We start from the raw sequence: 17,930 nt of genomic DNA, 5'->3' as shown, positions 1-17,930 counted from the left end.
AATCCTAGTCCTACTCAACACCCTATTATAGTGACTATGCAATAGTGCAATATCTTACAAGTAACTGATTACTCAAAAATCTAGTCACAAATGTGCCCGCTAGAAAAATTCGTAGTGTACATTTGCTGTTAGTATACCTGGTGAGTGAGTTGACATCCTGTGCAAGACACATTGTTTGCGTGGAATAGACAAACAAAACGCCGCGCAGGTGTTTAACTCTGCTAGAAGAATAAAAATCGCTGCCTGGTTTGAAATTAGGAACGTTCCCGATCCAGGTACATGCAATAGCAAATGCACATAACACATTGAAAAGTGTCACTTTCTAGCGGCACATTTGTAACCATATTTGCTATACGACACCAGGAAATATTTTTATTAGCAAGGATATAGCCTAACACGTCCGAGAATGATCCACGTCTTAAAGTTTTCAAGTTGTCAGTTGGTTATGAAAGCTCTGAATTTTGTAGCGGAGGACGTAATGAGATTAACATTTTCTACCTACAGTAAATTGAAGTCTCTCCTTGAATTTTCTAGCGGAGGGCGTAATGAGATTAGCATTTTTATACCTACTTACAGTAAATCGAAGTTTCTCCTTGAATTTTGTAGCGGAGGATGTAATGAGATTAGCATTTTTGTACCTACCTACAGTAAATCGAAGTTTCTCCTTGAATTTTGTAGCGGAGGACGTAATAAGATTAGCATTTTTATACCTACCTACAACAGTAAATCGAAGTTTCTCCTTGAATTTTATAGCGGAGGACGTAATGAGATTAGCATTTTTATACCTACCTACAGTAAATCGAAGTCTCTCTTTGAATTTTGTAGCGGAGGACGTAATGAGATTAGCATTTTTAGACCTACCTACAGTAAATCGATGTCTCTCCTTGAATTTTGTAGCGGAGGAAGTAATGAGATTAGCATTTTTATACCTACCTACAGTAAATCGAAGTCTCTCCTTGAATTTCGTAGCGGAGGACGTAATGAGATTAGCGTTTTTATACCTACCTACAGTAAATCGAAGTCTCTCCTTGAATTTTGTAGCGGAGGACGTAATTGGATTAGCATTTTTAGACCTACCTACAGTAAATCCAAGTCTCTCCTTGAATTTTGTAGCGGAGGACGTAATGAGATTAGCAATTTAGACCTACCTACAGTAAATCGAAGTCTCTCCTTGAATTTTGTAGCGGAGGACGTAATGAGATTAGCATTTTTAGACTTACCTACAGTAAATCGAAGTTACTCCTTGAATTTTGTAGCGGAGGACGTAATGAGATTAGCATTTTTATACCTACCTACAGTAAATCGAAGTCTCTCCTTGAAGTTTGTAGCGGAGGACGTAATGAGATTAGCACTTTTAGACCTACCTACAGTAAATCGAAATCTCTCCTTGAATTTTGTAGCGGTGGACGTGATGAGATTAGCACTTTTAGACTTACCTACAGTAAATCGAAGTCTCTCCTTGAATTTTGTAGCGGAGGAAGTAATAAGATTAGCACTTTTATATCTACCCACAGTAAATCGAAGTCTCTCCTTGAATATTGTAGCGGAGGACGTAATGAGATTAGCACTTTTATATCTACCCACAGTAAATCGAAGTCTCTCCTTGAATTTTGTAGCGGAGGACGTAATGAGATTAGCACTTTTATATCTACCTACAGTAAATCGAAGTCTCTCCTTGAATTTTGTAGCGGAGGACGTAATGAGATTAGCATTTTTATACCTACAGTAAATCGTCTCTCTTTGAATTTCTAACTTCAGTAATTAAATTTAATAATAATAATAATAATAATAATAATAATAATTATTATTATTATTATTATTATTATTATAATTATTATTATTATTATTATTATTATTATTATTATTATTATATCAGCTACTTTCAGGACTGGGCTATTTTGACCCATTTCATCGTCACTCTGGAGGGAATTTTGAATCAACACCGCTGTACTCGTCTCTGATCTGTAATTCTGAAAGGAATGCTTTGAAGTTTGTGTTAGAATAACAGGAAGACTATAATGACTTGATGAGAATGAAGGAAGGATGTTTCACGAAAGACGCACGTTGCACAGCAGCCTGATCGGCCGAGATGATGGGTGGCTTACTTGCGGCGAAGACAGACATTGTCGCCTGTCTTATGTTTTGACTACAGCTGCAAGTATGCTATCAATCACCAGGCCGGCTCAAGCTGTCTTCAGAGAGCATTCTTCGTGGAAGAATTTTTTTTTTTATAATTTTTCATACATAAGCTCATAAGCCCATCTTACCGTAAAAACCTCACCGATTCGTCGAAGTATTTTAAGATACAACGTAAGTTTTCCGTAGGCCGCGTCTGTGGTTCAAGTACTAGTGCGCTGGTCTTCCAACCAGGTGGCCTGGGTTCGATCCCCGGCCAGGTCGTTGTGAACAATTACGTTGCAGAGGCTTTTCTCGGAATACTACCATTTCTATCTATAATTTTGCATTAATATTCTCAGCCTTCCCCTCATTTCATCTATCATCTGCAATAGTAAAATAGATTGGGATGAAGTTTTGTGGTAATGCGGGTAGTGTGAGGCTTGGGCCTCCGGGTCCCTGGGTCTATCAGGCTACTCTTATGAGGATGGGACCTGGTCCTATTAGAGACTGAGGCAGGATGACCTACCTGTCAGCGTCGGTTTCACGATGCTGGTTCAGGAAGAGTTTGGTTCTCCGGGCGCCTTGAGCTTATCAGGCTATCGTCTTTGGATGGAATCTGGCTCTGTCAGGGACTGAAGTAGGATAACCCACTTGTCAGTGTGGGGTTCACGAATGCCATCCAGACCACCTGAAGGACGTGGACAATAATCGCATAGGTATATAAGACGCACAATTGGACAAAGCATGTCTAAGTGTTCCTGATCCAGCTCTCCAAAAGAAGAGACAAACCAAGTTTTCCATAGTAGGCCTAACTATTATCTGGGTAGGCTACATAGGACTAGCTCATGAATAATGAAATGCGCTCGTGTGTGGGTTCGATTTCCGTTTGGGTTCATTATCTGTTTGGATTTTTTCTACATTTTCATAATTGTAAAGAGAGTATCAGACAACCCATGACGAATATGAGGTCTTATTACCAGTTGCACAAATACTGTAAGTTCACTGTTGATACAGCGTCTCGTGAAATAACCGAATTAAAACACTATTTACTTGATCTCCTGCCTCTGTGCATTTCTTTATAGCCCTCACCTCTCTTCTCAGACTGTCTGAGGTAGGATATTGACAGTCAACTGTTAAGGTAGGCGTTCACTACATCGTATCGCATTCCTCGGACGAATCGCATGAAGCGGATAATAGACATAACCTCAGAATTCCTCTGTTTTCAATGTGAATGCCGTACGACATATGTTTTAAACCAAGCAGCTGATACAGAATCCGATGAGGCGATGAGGTAGAGCTGTTTTCTCACACTTTTTTCAGCACATTTCGTCAGGTTCGAAGTGTAAAGACTCTTATAATTTTAATGGTAGAAACATGAAATTTTTACTGCATATCCTATAAACTGTGGCTAACAAAATAGCGCATGGGTTTTGTGATTAAATGAATACTTTTTGAAATAAAAAATGGAATATTTATAGTAGCAATGGAAAATTTCTATTTTTAGGTATGCAGTGATTATACAATTTTTCTCTCCTTTTTGTAGTAAAGATATAGGAAAATTAGTGCCTGATGTTGATTTAGATATGCCACTGGTCTTGCAAAAAAATTCAAAGAACTTTACTGAAAAATTGAGCGACACATTTCATTTTGAAATATGCACATTTTTTCAAAATATTTTTGTTAATAACTCAGAAACTAATTGATTCACAGAGATGAAACTTCATCACATCATTAGCTATCACACCGTGATTATGTGTACAAAAAATCAAGGACGTAGCTTGAAAAATATAGAAAATAGAAATTTCACCTATCACTCTCCTTAAATTTTATACATAAAAATCGCACATATTTCAGATCATATACTCACAAACACAAAACCAAAGGCATGCATACATTACGTTTGTATGGACTCAAGTATTTAACGAGCACTGCTTTCAACCATAGTACTAATATCGAGCCTAGAATTTATAACAGATTAATAAAGAAATACCCACATCTATTTACCGTCAACAGTTTGAAATTTAAAAATGTATGTAAGCAATTTGTTATCAGTAGACAGCGGAAAAAAGTCATTCGTATGTGAAGGTAACTACAACGCGACTAATTTGTCTCGTCAGAGGGTTGTTGTTCACGTAAGCACATTAGGTACACTAGAGGCGCGTGCCGGTACAGGCCAGAGGAAATGTAAATTGACACACGGAATAATCACTGAATAATGGTTGTACGTTGATATATAACTATTATAATGGCATATTGTGTGTACTTTACTATAAATCCAACGTTTTGAACGGAATATTGTAACTTATCATCATTCGACACAAATCCTGGCAAAAGTCATATTTCATATTTGAGGCGGAATTTGAACTTGAACCCTTATTTTCTTCTAACATAGAGCAATATTTTTCATGTGTTTCGCTGCATTACAGTGATGTTCTATCGATTGTTTTGTTATATTTTTAATGCACACATACATAACCGACACTTAATTGTTTCACCAGTATCACTACTAAAAATGTGGACACCATATTCCTGTATTAAAGAATACACCCTGTGTTTTTTAACATCTGTCTTCGGCATTATGATCACTTCACCGAACACAAATGAATAATATGTTTACGTATCTCAGTGTTCTCTGTTCACATACGGACGAGGACTGACTTAGAACGCAGAGTGGCAGTTGTTTTCGGTGTTCGCGTGGTGCTCTCTGCGGACGGTACCGTGTTGTAGCTACCTACTTGGGAAGCGTGCACATCTCATGCCATAGTCTATGCGTACAGTACTTGTAAACCGTAAATATTATTTTTTTATTTGACTTTTTTCTGCTGTCTAGTTATGAGAGCAATTATTAATTTTTAGATGTTATTTTATTGTAATTTATGCTTGTAAATTTATTATTTATCGAATCCTCCCCTGAGCACGAGAACACTCTCTTTTAGGGGAGTGTTAGAAATTTACAATTTCTTTGTATTATATTTTTCTGGCAATAAATACTTATTATTATTATTATTATTATTATTATTATTATTATTATTATTATTATTATTATTATTATTAAGTTTGAGAGTTCAGACATTGACAGTAAACTGTCAACTCTACAGGAAGTCTCTAGTTATGCGGTCAGCGTGGCGTAACGATTATAAATGAAATGTGACTAAATATAAACATTCGATATTTGACACACAGTTATTGTCACCTCCTGGCACACAGACTTATTTTACCACCACGGATGCAGCGTCTTTTGACACAAGAGTCCACAATTATACGTGATGAGATTTTGTTACCGTTTGTTTGTGTATTGGGCGATTACGTGCAGGGCCCGCTCTTCGTGCGTTGCTCTTGCTGTCCAAACACCGCATTCCTCACCACGCCCTCGCAATGCGTCCAAGCAAACATACTAACAAGTATTTGTCAAGCATTCCACGCAGCGAAGAAAATGTACATATGTGCAAGAATAGGAATTTAAAATCTGTAGCCGAACGCGCTGGACTCTTTACGTAACGCGCACTTTTGTGTCCAGAAGATCAGATATTATTTCATGGCCCAGTTTTCTTGTGGTTTTCTTTACAGTTTTTCCGGTTAATAGTGATTAATATTCTATAGCACAAAGTTGAAATGTTATTAGCTTCAAATTTTTTTGTCATGAAGTGTGGAAGTGAAAAGAATGATCCGTAAATTATGTCATTAATTTCAGGGGTTTTATTCTATGGGATATTTCAAACAAAAACTTCTAATACAATTTTCCTCGTTTTTGCTTTCTTTTCGAGATATAAATCGTTTTATATGAAACATTTCATAGCGTGTTTTGAGAAAGCCATTGATTTAATTCCCAGTACATACATACATACATACATACATACATACATACATACATACATACATACATACATACATACATACATACAGTGCCACCGGCGTGGCTCAGTCGGTTAAGGCGCTTGCCTGCCGATCTGATGTTGCGTCCGGGCGCGGGTTCGATCCCCGCTTGGGCTGATTATCTGGTTGGGTTTTTTCCGAGGTTTTCCCCAACCGTAATGTGAATGCAAGGTAATCTATGGCGAATCCTCGGCCTCATCTCGCCAAATATCATCTCGCTATCACCAATCTCATCGACGCTAAATAACCTAGTAGTTGATACAGCGTCGTTAAATAACCAACTAAAATAAAATAAATACATACATACATACATAAGTGTTCTCCTCATGGGCAGGTCTTTCACTGCAAACCAAGCATTCTCCAATCTTTCGTATTTTCTGCTTTCCTCTTACAAGCAAACATTCTGATGGGGGCAGATAAAGAAGTTAATTTTTTTTCTTTCACCATGTTAATAATGTCAAAAGAAGTGCTTATACAAATTTTAGCCACTCGACCGCAAATACGAGGGCCGTAAAACATAAGTTCTCTAGGGGTTGTTAACAGAAAGAAAACACAATTTCACTGGAAAAATTTATTTGAACAGACACAGTAATTGTTGAGCTATTTTTCAACATATTCTCCATCGAAATTGAGGCAATTGTCATATCATGGAATCGATAGAGAGGTGCAGACAGCTGTCAAACGCTGGTTCTGATCTCAGGTGGCTGACTTCTACGACACAAGGATACAAAAATTGATTCCATGGTATGACAAATGTCTCAATTCCAGTGGGGGATACGTTGACAAATATCGCAACAATTGCTGTATCTCTTTCAATAAATCTTTTCATGCAATTGTGCTTTTTTTCCATAAACGTCCACACGGTAATCGCAGTCGAGTGACCAAAATTTGTATAAGCACTTGTTTTGACATTAACATCGTGGAAGAAAAAAATTTAACTTTTTTATCTGCTCCCATCATAATGTTTGCCTGTTAGTCTCCGCATATGATCCACATATTTTAATGTCGTCTATCATCTGATAGCTTCTTCTGCCTCGAACTCATCTCCCGTTCACCATTCCGTCCAGTGGATCCTTCAGAAGGCAAGTTCTTTTCAGCCAGTGACCCAACCAATTCCTTTTTCTCTTTCTGATCAGTTTCAGCATCATTCTTTCTTCACCCGTTCTTCCCAATATGCTCAGTTAATTTAAGAGAGCTGTGTATTATGATAACAAATGATTGATACAATTTTAAATGTGCAGAAATTTGATCCAAACAAACGTAACTTTTCGTTATGCAAAGGAATTTTATAATGTTACATTTGTTCGGATCAAATTTCTGTACAGTTGTCAAAAAAAAAAAAGTGCCCGCACTCGTGAATAGCGAATATTTTCAAAGTCCACTTCGGGTCGCGGCGATGTTACACGACGCATTTGCTTGTACAAGCAGTTCCGGAACTATGAAAGTGTTCCATATCTGCGCCTCGTAGACCAGCGGTAGAGTGCTTGTTTAATGTATCAAAGGTTGTGGTTTCGGCCCTTCTTCAAGTTTTCATTTTATTTTTTAATCGTTCTTTAGCGATGTAAATGCTATTCAAATTATCATTTATATCCACTTATCGTTCTTTATGGATACCACGTTATTTATATTTTGTTATCGTTCTTTAGAGATATGAATAAAATTCAAGTCATCATTTGTATTCTGTTATCGTTTTATAACGATATGAATAATATCCAATGTGGGTTAGCCCTATTTTACATATGTATGTTAGGGCTATAGTTTTATACATAAAAAAAGATAAGCATAAAGAGAAATGGAAAAGAAAATTAAATTAGCTTACGCGATGTAAACAAAACATAAACAATCCGTAAATTAGGCATTGCGATTGCAAAACAAATATTAGTTATCAATTTGAAACATACAAAAATATTAACAACACATACGTAACACTTCTACAACACAAATATGCAGCTTTCCGTACCATACATCATAAATTAATACACAATAGTCACACAAACACAATCAAGCTATAATTACGACATTGCGACGACATCAAGCATCCCATAACTGACTCACATACATAACAAATCAAGCATCCGTTGCAACACATACACTTCAACATAGTAACCACACTTTTAAAAGTTACAAATTTGGCTCCAAGAAGAGTAAATAGGACACTGTTACTAATTACTATTCTTCTAAAATTTCTTAAATACATCTGTAATAAATCTGTGCAATTCCGATGTGAATAATATTCACGTTTTTTATATTGTTATCGTTATTTAGCGATATAAATAATATTCAAGTTATGATTTATATTCTGTTTTCCTTCATTAGCATTATAAAATAATATTCAAGTTATTTATATTTTTATTGTTCTTTCGCAATATAAATAATCTGTATTTTATGTAAGTAATTATTATAACACAAATAACGCTTGTAAAATAAGTTATTTTATTTAGATAATTAAATACGTATTATATAATATCTTATATTAATTAAACAAACCGATATTTATCATTTATATTCTGTTATCGTTCTTTAGTGATACTGTATAAATAATATTCAAGTTATTTATATTGTAAACGTTCTTTAGCGATATAAATAACATAAATTTAATATTAGGTTTGGAAAAATCCAGTTGCATAATACTGGTATTAGTTTTTCTTTTTGTATTATTACATTATACTATCTTGAACCACAATAAAATGAAAAGGAGTAACGAGGAATTGAACCTGAGACGTTGACATCTAAATTCCGACGTTCGTCCGCTGAGCTACGAGGGCAAAAGAGTGGAAACATTTTCGGAAAAATTGGCCCAATCACACTCTAAGATTTTCTGATGATTCGTAGAAGCTAGTCCAGGATGCGGGGGGCAAAGGCTAATTGAGATTTTCCGGTCTCTGATCGGGTCAAACATCCTGATAGAATTAATATTTAACCCTTGCCGTGACTTCCGGTGAAGTCCGGAGGGCCCAATTAGTCAAATCCACTCTCCTCACCTCCATGCTTGGGCCCCCTGGAATTTAATAAGATGCGAAAGAGATAGTGGTGTGCGGAAACCAACGGGATGTTACCGCATTTAGGCCTATCCTTCCCAAGAAAAACTGCAAACATGAACAAAGGAAGCTTTTAATAGAAGAAGAAGGATCTTCTGCGGACCTCTGGAAAAAGAACTAAGGAAGAGACTAGTCAAGTGCTTTGTGTGGAGTGTGGCATTGTATGGGGAAGGAACATGGACATTACGACGAAATGAAGAGAAACGAATTGAAACATTTGAAATGTGGATGTGGAGAAGAACGGTGCGTGTGAAGTAGATAGACAGAATAAGAAATAAAATTATGTTTGAAAAAGTGAGTGAAGAAAGAATGATGCTGAAACTGATTAGAGAGAGAAAAAGGAATTGGTTTGGTCTCTAGTTGAAAAGAGTAATAGACGACATTAGGATATGTGGATCATATGCGGAGACTAAGAGGGAAGCAGAAAATAGGAAAGATTGGAGATTGCTGGGTTTGCAATGAAAGACCTGCCCATGGACAGAACACTTATGTATGTATGTTCAGAATGCCTGGAATATCGTGTCTAAGAACAGTCGCTATTTGCAAAGACTAATCAATTCCATGCCCACTCGACTGTAAGATGATCGAGATAAGAGGAAGATAGACTAAATATTGAATTGTGGCTTTTTGTTTTGTTTTTTGAACGCTTAATTGTTTGAATGTTTTAAGGCCGACGCCAGTAAATTTGTTTTCTTTATGCCACGAAAGACATTTTTTTTCAGAATAAAATCTTTTTTCTTTCCATTTGCAGCCACAATATCATAATGATAAAGTCATGGCATAATATATTAATGAACCTGATGTTAATTACTAAAATAATCGTAAAAGAAAAAGGAGCCATTATGTATAGTTTGTCTCTCTCAAAAACAGAACAAAAAAGAACATAAAAAGCACGAGGTTGTAGTCGAACGCAGGACCTCAAGAATAATAGGCCTGAACGCTACCATTACGCTATCGAATAACACAGTAGATATCAGGCAACGTGGTACAGCAACATGTAACATCGCCTGTCTCCGAATTGTAGCGAAGATACCCGAAGGGAACTTTGTTTCAGGAGAGCGGCCAGTTTTTCTTTTGACAGCTGTACATTTGAAGGACTAAAACTCATTTACTATCATACTACACTGCTCTCTTGAATTGACTAAGCATATTGGGAATTAAATCAATGTCTTTTCCAGAACACGCTATGAAATGTTTCATATAAAACAATTTTTATCTCGAAAAGGAAGCAAAAACGGGGAAAATTGTATTAAAGTTTTTTGTTTAAAATAACTCTAAGAATAACCCCCTGAAATTAATGACATTACTTAGGTTTACTCTGTGTACGTAACATCCTTGGAAGAGTTTATTTAGCGTCATTTTTTCCTACTTTGGAATAATTATTCAGTGATCCTCAAGAAGACCCGTAATGGTTATTTACAGAAGGAAGCATGCTGTTTTACGTATTGTTGTTGTTTAGTCATCTGTCCGAAGACATGTCTAAACCTCATAAATGACACCAATAAGGCATCACTCATGAGGCAACTAAGCCAGGAGATAACGGGGTAGGTTGGCAAGTTCCTTTCTCCCTCCATTGCATACATCGGTGAATAGTAACATATTTCACGGCTGTGCTAGAAAGTGTGGCTGAATAAAGAATAATGTTGAAACTGATTAAGAAGAGAAAAATAAATTGGCTGGTTTACTAACAAGAAGAAACTGCCTACTGAAGGATGCACTGGACGGAATGATGAAGGAAGAAAAGTTCGGGGCAGAGAAGATGTTATGTGATAGGTAAACAACATTAAGGTAATATGGATAGTCCACCGATATGAAGTAACGGTTAGAGCGTATGACCGTGAAACGAGCGATCCCGGTCTCTAATCCTGGTTGGGGCAAGTTACCTGGTTGGGGTATTTTCCGGGGTTTTCCCTCAACCAATTGAAGCAGAATTGTTGTGAAACTTTCGGCAGCGATTATTCCCAGAACATGAATTTTACCAGCAATCGAAAAGTATTGGGAATAAATTTGAATAAGGAACAAAAAAAGTTTCCTTCCCAGGCAGGATTCGAACCACGAAAGTCTTAGTTACCAGTCTATCGTGCTCTGAGTGAACAAGGCTCTGAAATCAGCTACAAGGGTCGGTCCGGTTTTTTTTTTTTGCCACTACTGTACATCTACATTAGAAGAAAAATAATGAAATGTCTCTTCAGTTTTTTTTTTTCTGGAGGACATCTCACCAATATACATTCCACAGGCATGAATGAATATCAAAGGCACACTGATATTAAACAGTATTTTCATCAAATTATAATAATTAACACTTAAAATCCGGGGATATCGGGGGACACATTATTAAATTCGGGGATATTACGGGGACGAATTTTGTTTGGGGGGGAGGGAAATATGGGATTGTCCCCGGGAAACCGGGATGTCTGATATCTTTAGATTAAGAGGAAGGCGGAAAAGAGAAAAGGTTGTAGAATGCCGGTTTGCAGTGAATGACCTGCGCTTCAGCAGAAAACTATGAATAAATGAATTGATTACATTACTCTAATTTATATATTTACGGCAACTCATGACACGCAACCATAGGAATTTCCTCAAATCACTTTTTAATGAAGAGATAAAGCCTTCCACTACCTTGTGTACGACCTTGGCTTGATCGTGTCTGTATAATATTGTATAAACAATAGGTTTATATATAGGCTATATATATGCACGATAACAAATTGTAACATAATTGAAATCAGCCCATGAAATTGTGGAATTTTGTTATTGTTAGAGAAATGTTAAGAGTAATATGACGTAATAATAATAATAATAATAATAATAATAATAATAATAATAATAATGTTTGTATTTTGAATCACTCTGTACATGGTTAAGGTTAGTGACGTCACGTATGTGTTTCAGCCAGTCGGGAAGCGGCCTTCGCGCACGCCATCGGGGCCGCGGGCGTGGTGCACGCCATCTCACGGGCGTGCCGGGACGGTCAACTGAGCTCCTGCGGGTGTTCCCGCACCGGGAGACCGCGGGACTTGCACCGGGACTGGATCTGGGGCGGCTGTGGCGACAACCTGGAGTACGGATACAAGTAAGTGCGTCCACACTGTATAAACGTTCTACGGCTTGGCACATATTTCATAGCGTAACATCATGTGTCTACATCAGTGGGCTCCGTAGAACAGGTGGGGACTTGTTCTTAGGTAGGCAATAAGCATGTATTTTCATATAATTTCCTTATTGAGTTCTAGAGTTTGAAGTTACCATTATTTTCTAAACATACGGTTTTCTCGTTCATGGCTTGGTTTTTGAAGTAATTTTTTTTAAATAGATACCTACATCGGAATATCTCTCTCTCTCCCTCCCCCTCTCCTCCCCCCCCTCTCCTCCCCTCCCCCTCTCCTCCCCTCCCCCTCTCCTCCCCTCCCCCTCTCCCCCTCCCTCTCCCACTCCCTCTCCCTCTCCCTCTCTCAGGAAACTTTTAAGATGGAAGAGTTTTCGAAGAATTTTACAGAGAATTTCTACTACTTAATTGTTATTAAAAACGTTTAAATTTTATCTTCTCATAGTAGCCAAGATTCAGAGTCTAACTTTAGTAACTGATATATTACCGTTTATTCTGATCGATAGATGAACCTTAAATATAGCTCAAGTAATAATTTAAATTTCATAAACGCTACGCATTTTTCATCTTCCACAAATAGGTACTGTACGTCTAATAGTACCGTACAATGGATTATAATCTTTCTTTATTTCATACTTAAATATAGTGAGATCTTTATAATGAAAACGTGCATTTTTTATTTATTTTATTTATTTATTATTTATTTATTTATTTATTTCATTTTATTTTATTTTATTTAGTTTAGTCTAGCTTTATTTTATTTTTATATTTATTTTAAATTTAATTTTAAATTTAATTTAATTTCATTTCATTTTTAATTTAATTTAATTTTATTTTATTTTGAATTTAAATTTAATTTAATTTAATTTTGTTTTATTTTTGTTCTATTTATTTTTATTTATTTTATTTAATTTTAATTTATTTTAATTTTAATTAATTAGTTTATTTATTTATCTATTTATTTATCCTGTTTAGCCTGTTTGTTTGCTTCTTTATTTATTTATCTATTTACTTATTCACTTATTTCTTATTTACTTATTTGTTCGTTGTTTTGTTTTTTATTCGTTCGTTTGTTTATTCGGGTTTTGTTCGTTCATATATTCGGATTTATTTGTTCGTTCATTTGTTCATTCGTTCACTCATTTATTCGTTTGTTCATTTCGTTTGTTTGTTTGTTCGTTCGCTTCTTTCTTCATTCATTTCTTCGTTACTTCATTTTATTTGTTCGTTCATTTATATAACGATTTATTCGTTAGTTCATTCATTTATTTATTATGCCCAGCAAAAAATATGGAAACTAGTACAGGCCTTTTAGTGAAGAAAGCGAGGAAATGAATTTGTTGACACATTCAAATTCATTTCGGTGGAATACTACGAATCCTATGAATATCTTAGTGAGTTAACAGGCGACCACCACGTCAGGTTGATCCGGTAGCGTTTTGACGCCGGCAAAGCTTCCCTATGATGTTAATTATAATTTTAATAACTCACTTTACTGACAACTTACTTTAATCACTCGCTAGAAATAATCAAGCGGTACCCACCATTACACCTGACGATAGAAGTGTGCTTTCCTCTTAAGCATGCTTAATTGCGTCAGTTCTGTTGAAAAGATTATGATAAACTGCGTGGAATTAATTTTCTAATCGATACTCTTGGACTATGTCGTCAAGGTTTCCCTCTGTTAAAACAGGATTGGGCCTATGCCTTGTTTACTTTTAGTGTATAAAGAGTACCATGTGTTCGCACTTTCTCACAGACCTAAAAATTGTTTCTGAAGATGGAATGTGTATCCCGAAATTTCCTCTTGTAGGATTATAATTTTTTTCATGTAACTATCATAAATGAATATTCTTTGTTCTAATCTATATCGAATTCTCACCATTACGTAATGTTACACAACATTACACATAACGACAAGCGTAGCTCAGGCGGCAGGTATGCATTCCTGCCGAACGGAGCTACGTTGATGCGCGCTCGGTATTTTCCGAGGTTTTCTCCAATTGTGAAGCTAATGTCAGGTAATCTGTGGCAAATCCTCGACCTCATCTCGCAAATTCCATCTCGCTATCACCAATTATATCGATACTAAAAAACTTAGTCATTGATACAACTTCGTTAAATAACCACTATAAATAAATATTATACGGCGAACTTCTAGCGGGGCAACAAGCACATCAAACTAGCACCATGCCCAACTCAACTGCGTATGAAACCGGTTATCAGATAGTATAACTCGCGGCTGCCAACTTTGATTACGCCGGGAACACAGTTCGGCCAGTTTCCGATCAACCTACTCAGCGGAAAGCTGATATTTTTCAAGAAGAGATGTGCCTACTATCTTGTAAGATTTACAAAGATTGTTTTACATTGCTTACTTATTTACTTAGGCTTTTAAGGAACCCGGAGATTCATTGCCGCCCTCACATAAGCCCGCCATCGTTTCCTATCCCGAGCAAGATTAATCCAGTCTCTACCATCATATCCCACCTCGCTCTAATCCATTTTAATATTATCCTTCCATCTACGTCTCGACCTCCCCAAAGGTTTTTCTCTCTCGGGCCTCCCAACTAGCACTCTATATGCATTTCTGGATTCACCCATATGTGCTACATGCCTTGCCCATCTCAAACGTCTGGATTTAATGTTCCTAATTATGTCGGCTGAAGAATACAATGCGTTGTGTAACTTTCTCCATTCTCCTGTAACTTCATCCCTCTTAGCACCAAATATTTTCCTTAGCTCCAAATATTCTCAAACACCCTTAATCTCTGTTCCTCTCTCAGAGTGAGAGTCCCAGTTTCACAACCATACATAACAAGCGGTAATATAACTGTTTTATAAATTCTAACTTTCAGATTTTTTGACAACAGACTACATTACAAAAGCTTCTCAACCGAATAATAACACGCATTTCCCATATTTATTCTGCGTTTAATTTCCTCCCGCGTGTCATTTATATTTGTTACTGTTGCTCCAAGATATTTGAATTTTCCACCTCTTCAAAGAATAAATCTCCAAATCTTATGTTTCCATTTCGTACAATATTCTGGTCACGAGACATAATCATATAGGCTACTTTCGGGATTTACTTCCAAACATATCGCTTTACTTGCTTCAAGTAAAATTCCCCTGTTTTCCCTAATCGTTAAATGGAAATTGTACCAGATCAATGGAAGGAGTCCATAATTGTACTTCTTTTTAAGAAGGGGGACAAGACTAACTGTGGTAACTTTCGAGGAATCATTTGGTGCTACTAGTAAATACGAGTATAAGCCTAACGAAATATGCCCTGAAATTGTTTTCCTCTCTCCTGAAACGTGTATTATACATTTCGAGGGTTCAGAATGACAAGGTTCTATCTAATGTTTAGTAAATTTTACAGGAGAGCATTTTAAAAGTTTGGTTGTTAATAAAATCAATGCGGATAAGAACCTTTTCAAACTAACTTTATCACGAACAATAATTGAGATATCAACATATAATTTATATGGTAAATAGCTGTGAAGTAGCAGAATTCAATGCAACAAAAATCTCAATTTTGCTAAAAATGTCAGATAGAACCTTGTCAATCTGAGCCCGCGATTTGTTGGTTACACCTTATTCCGGAGAGGTCTTCAATTCAGCAGAATTTATTTTCATGAAATGTTTCTTGTGATGTTTTGAATTAAAGGCATAGATTTTTGTTACAAAATTGTGATTCAATTGTAATAAAATAATAATTATTTTTCTGATTACATTGGAATAATTTAACGTGGATTAGATCGCTTTTCCGGGATAATTATTAACTTACAAGTTCTTGCATTGTACCATTCTGCACCTACAAAATGTTTACCGTCTTATATATAGCTGGGCAAGGCTTCCTTCTTTTTCTCTCGAAGACTTCAACATAGATCTGATGCCTTCTCGTAGCTTAAGAGATTACAGAAATGTTTCTCGTATCTTCGGCTCAACTTGTCAAGTTTAAGGTAAACCAGCTTGTCTGTTTAAGACTCCTTTTGCTGACTAGCATTGCACTGCGTATTTAAATGTTTAATCACATGAAATGATTTATTGTTGCCCCTCGCTAGGCGTTAAGGACAATTCCTGTGCCGTTGCATTATGACACGAGGTTTAATGACCAAGCATAACGAATTAGTGGTTGTGCTCAGCTGCTAACATAACGATCTTGTTACAACTTAATTTGTAGTTAGAGCAATCTGTTACAAGCCTATTTCCTGGATTTCCCCTTGACATTGTCTCTTAGTAGCAGAGATGTCGGGGAGGGAATTGTTGATCACAAGGTTTTGCAAAGAAATAAAAGGAAGACAGATGAAATGTCTTGTACATAACGCGGTAATGGAAGCTGTCTGAATTGAGATTGAGAGCACTATGGATGGGGAAGGTCCCCCCTTCTTACATACCATTAGCAGCACAAGTTTGCAGTTAGTCAGTGGCGTGGTCCCTCGCATGAAGCCGTCAACCTGACAACAAGCAGAATAGGTTAACTAATCAAAAAGACTTGCCCTACACTTAAACAGGATGTTTCAAAAGTTTAAAAGTTTTGTAGGTGTAGTAGATCTGGATAAGACTACTTGAATCGAGGATTGCAGAAACAGCACGTGTCATGGAAGCTAAATTTTTCAGTAGACACAAAAAACGGTATTACTGGTGGTAGACTACATCATTGGTTATAGTACTGGCTTCTTCAGACAGAAGCTTAATAGATGTGTCGTTTTATACCAAATTTATTGAAGCTAATGAATTGTTAATGAAATAAATGAATATATCTTAGCTTGACATATGCTGTTTCTGCAAGGAATCAAAATTGTAAGTTTTTTAATAATTTCAGTTCAACTAAAGTTTATTTGTCAAATTAGGGATATAATATATGCATAGGCCTACTGTGTACTTAATACATAAGTTCGGCATATAAATAAACTTATTTTTCCACAATAGGCCACTGAAGAATATTATTGTAAAATTCTTGATGTTCATGTGGCATGTAAAACACATTAGTTTGCGTATATCGTCAAGCTTCTCTCTGAATTGGCACGATTTTGTCTGAATATGCCAATGAAGAAGGTAAATATATTATTTTCCTTTGTACTTACAAGCAAACATTCTCATGGGGGCAGATAAAAAAGTTAATATTTTTTTTTTCCATCATTTTACTAATGTCAAAAGAAGTGCTTACACAAATTTTGGCCACTCGAGCGCAATTACGAAGGCCGTAAAAATAAGTTTCCCTGAAGCTGTTTGCAGAAAGAGAACAAAATTGCATGGAAAGTTTTATTGGAATAGATATAGCAAATGTTGAGTTATTTTTCAACGTATTCACCACCAGATTTGAGACATTTGTCATGGAATCAATTTTTGTATCCTTGTGTCGTAGATGTCTGCCGTCTGGAATCAGAACCAATGTGTCGGCACATGTCTTTGACATGAGTTGTTTCTGTGCGCTTCCAGGATTTCACAGGTCTCCAAATGTGAGACGGCTATACTGACATATGTGGTTTCTGCATGGAATGATAGCCCTATATCAGCAGTTCATGAAACTCGAATAAACTCATTTCGCCACAAATAGTGACATATGCTGTTTCTGCAATCCCTAATTCACTTGTAATATAATGTTTATGATAATGCGTTGTTTAGAGTTTTAGCGTAAAGGAACAGTATCAAACAGTATCTCTCCCTACCTGATATAGCCTATTGTTTATGCATGATGGTACCACTACACAATTTCGACATCAGTCTAGCGGTGGAGTGTGATCTGCAGACCTGTGATTTTGTCGCTGTGATAGGTTTGTCGC

The 17,930-nt window shown here is 36.3% G+C and overlaps 1 protein-coding gene across 2 annotated transcripts in view; it reads left to right on the top strand.

Annotated features, from left to right (window-relative positions):
• The window catches only part of LOC138699819 (protein Wnt-5b-like), a 2,020,855-nt gene that overhangs the window by 1,887,218 nt on the left and 115,707 nt on the right, over positions 1-17,930 (top strand). For both annotated transcript variants that reach the window (XM_069825994.1, XM_069825995.1), the window contains one exon: positions 11,925-12,105. In XM_069825994.1, coding sequence (XP_069682095.1) covers positions 11,925-12,105 — 181 coding nt within the window. The remainder of the gene's footprint in view (positions 1-11,924; positions 12,106-17,930) is intronic.

This window comes from Periplaneta americana, chromosome 5 (assembly GCF_040183065.1).
Source record: "Periplaneta americana isolate PAMFEO1 chromosome 5, P.americana_PAMFEO1_priV1, whole genome shotgun sequence".
Taxonomy (NCBI): Eukaryota; Metazoa; Arthropoda; class Insecta; order Blattodea; family Blattidae; genus Periplaneta; species Periplaneta americana.
Note: the sequence above shows the minus strand (reverse complement) of the source record. Positions and strands in the feature narration are given on the sequence as shown.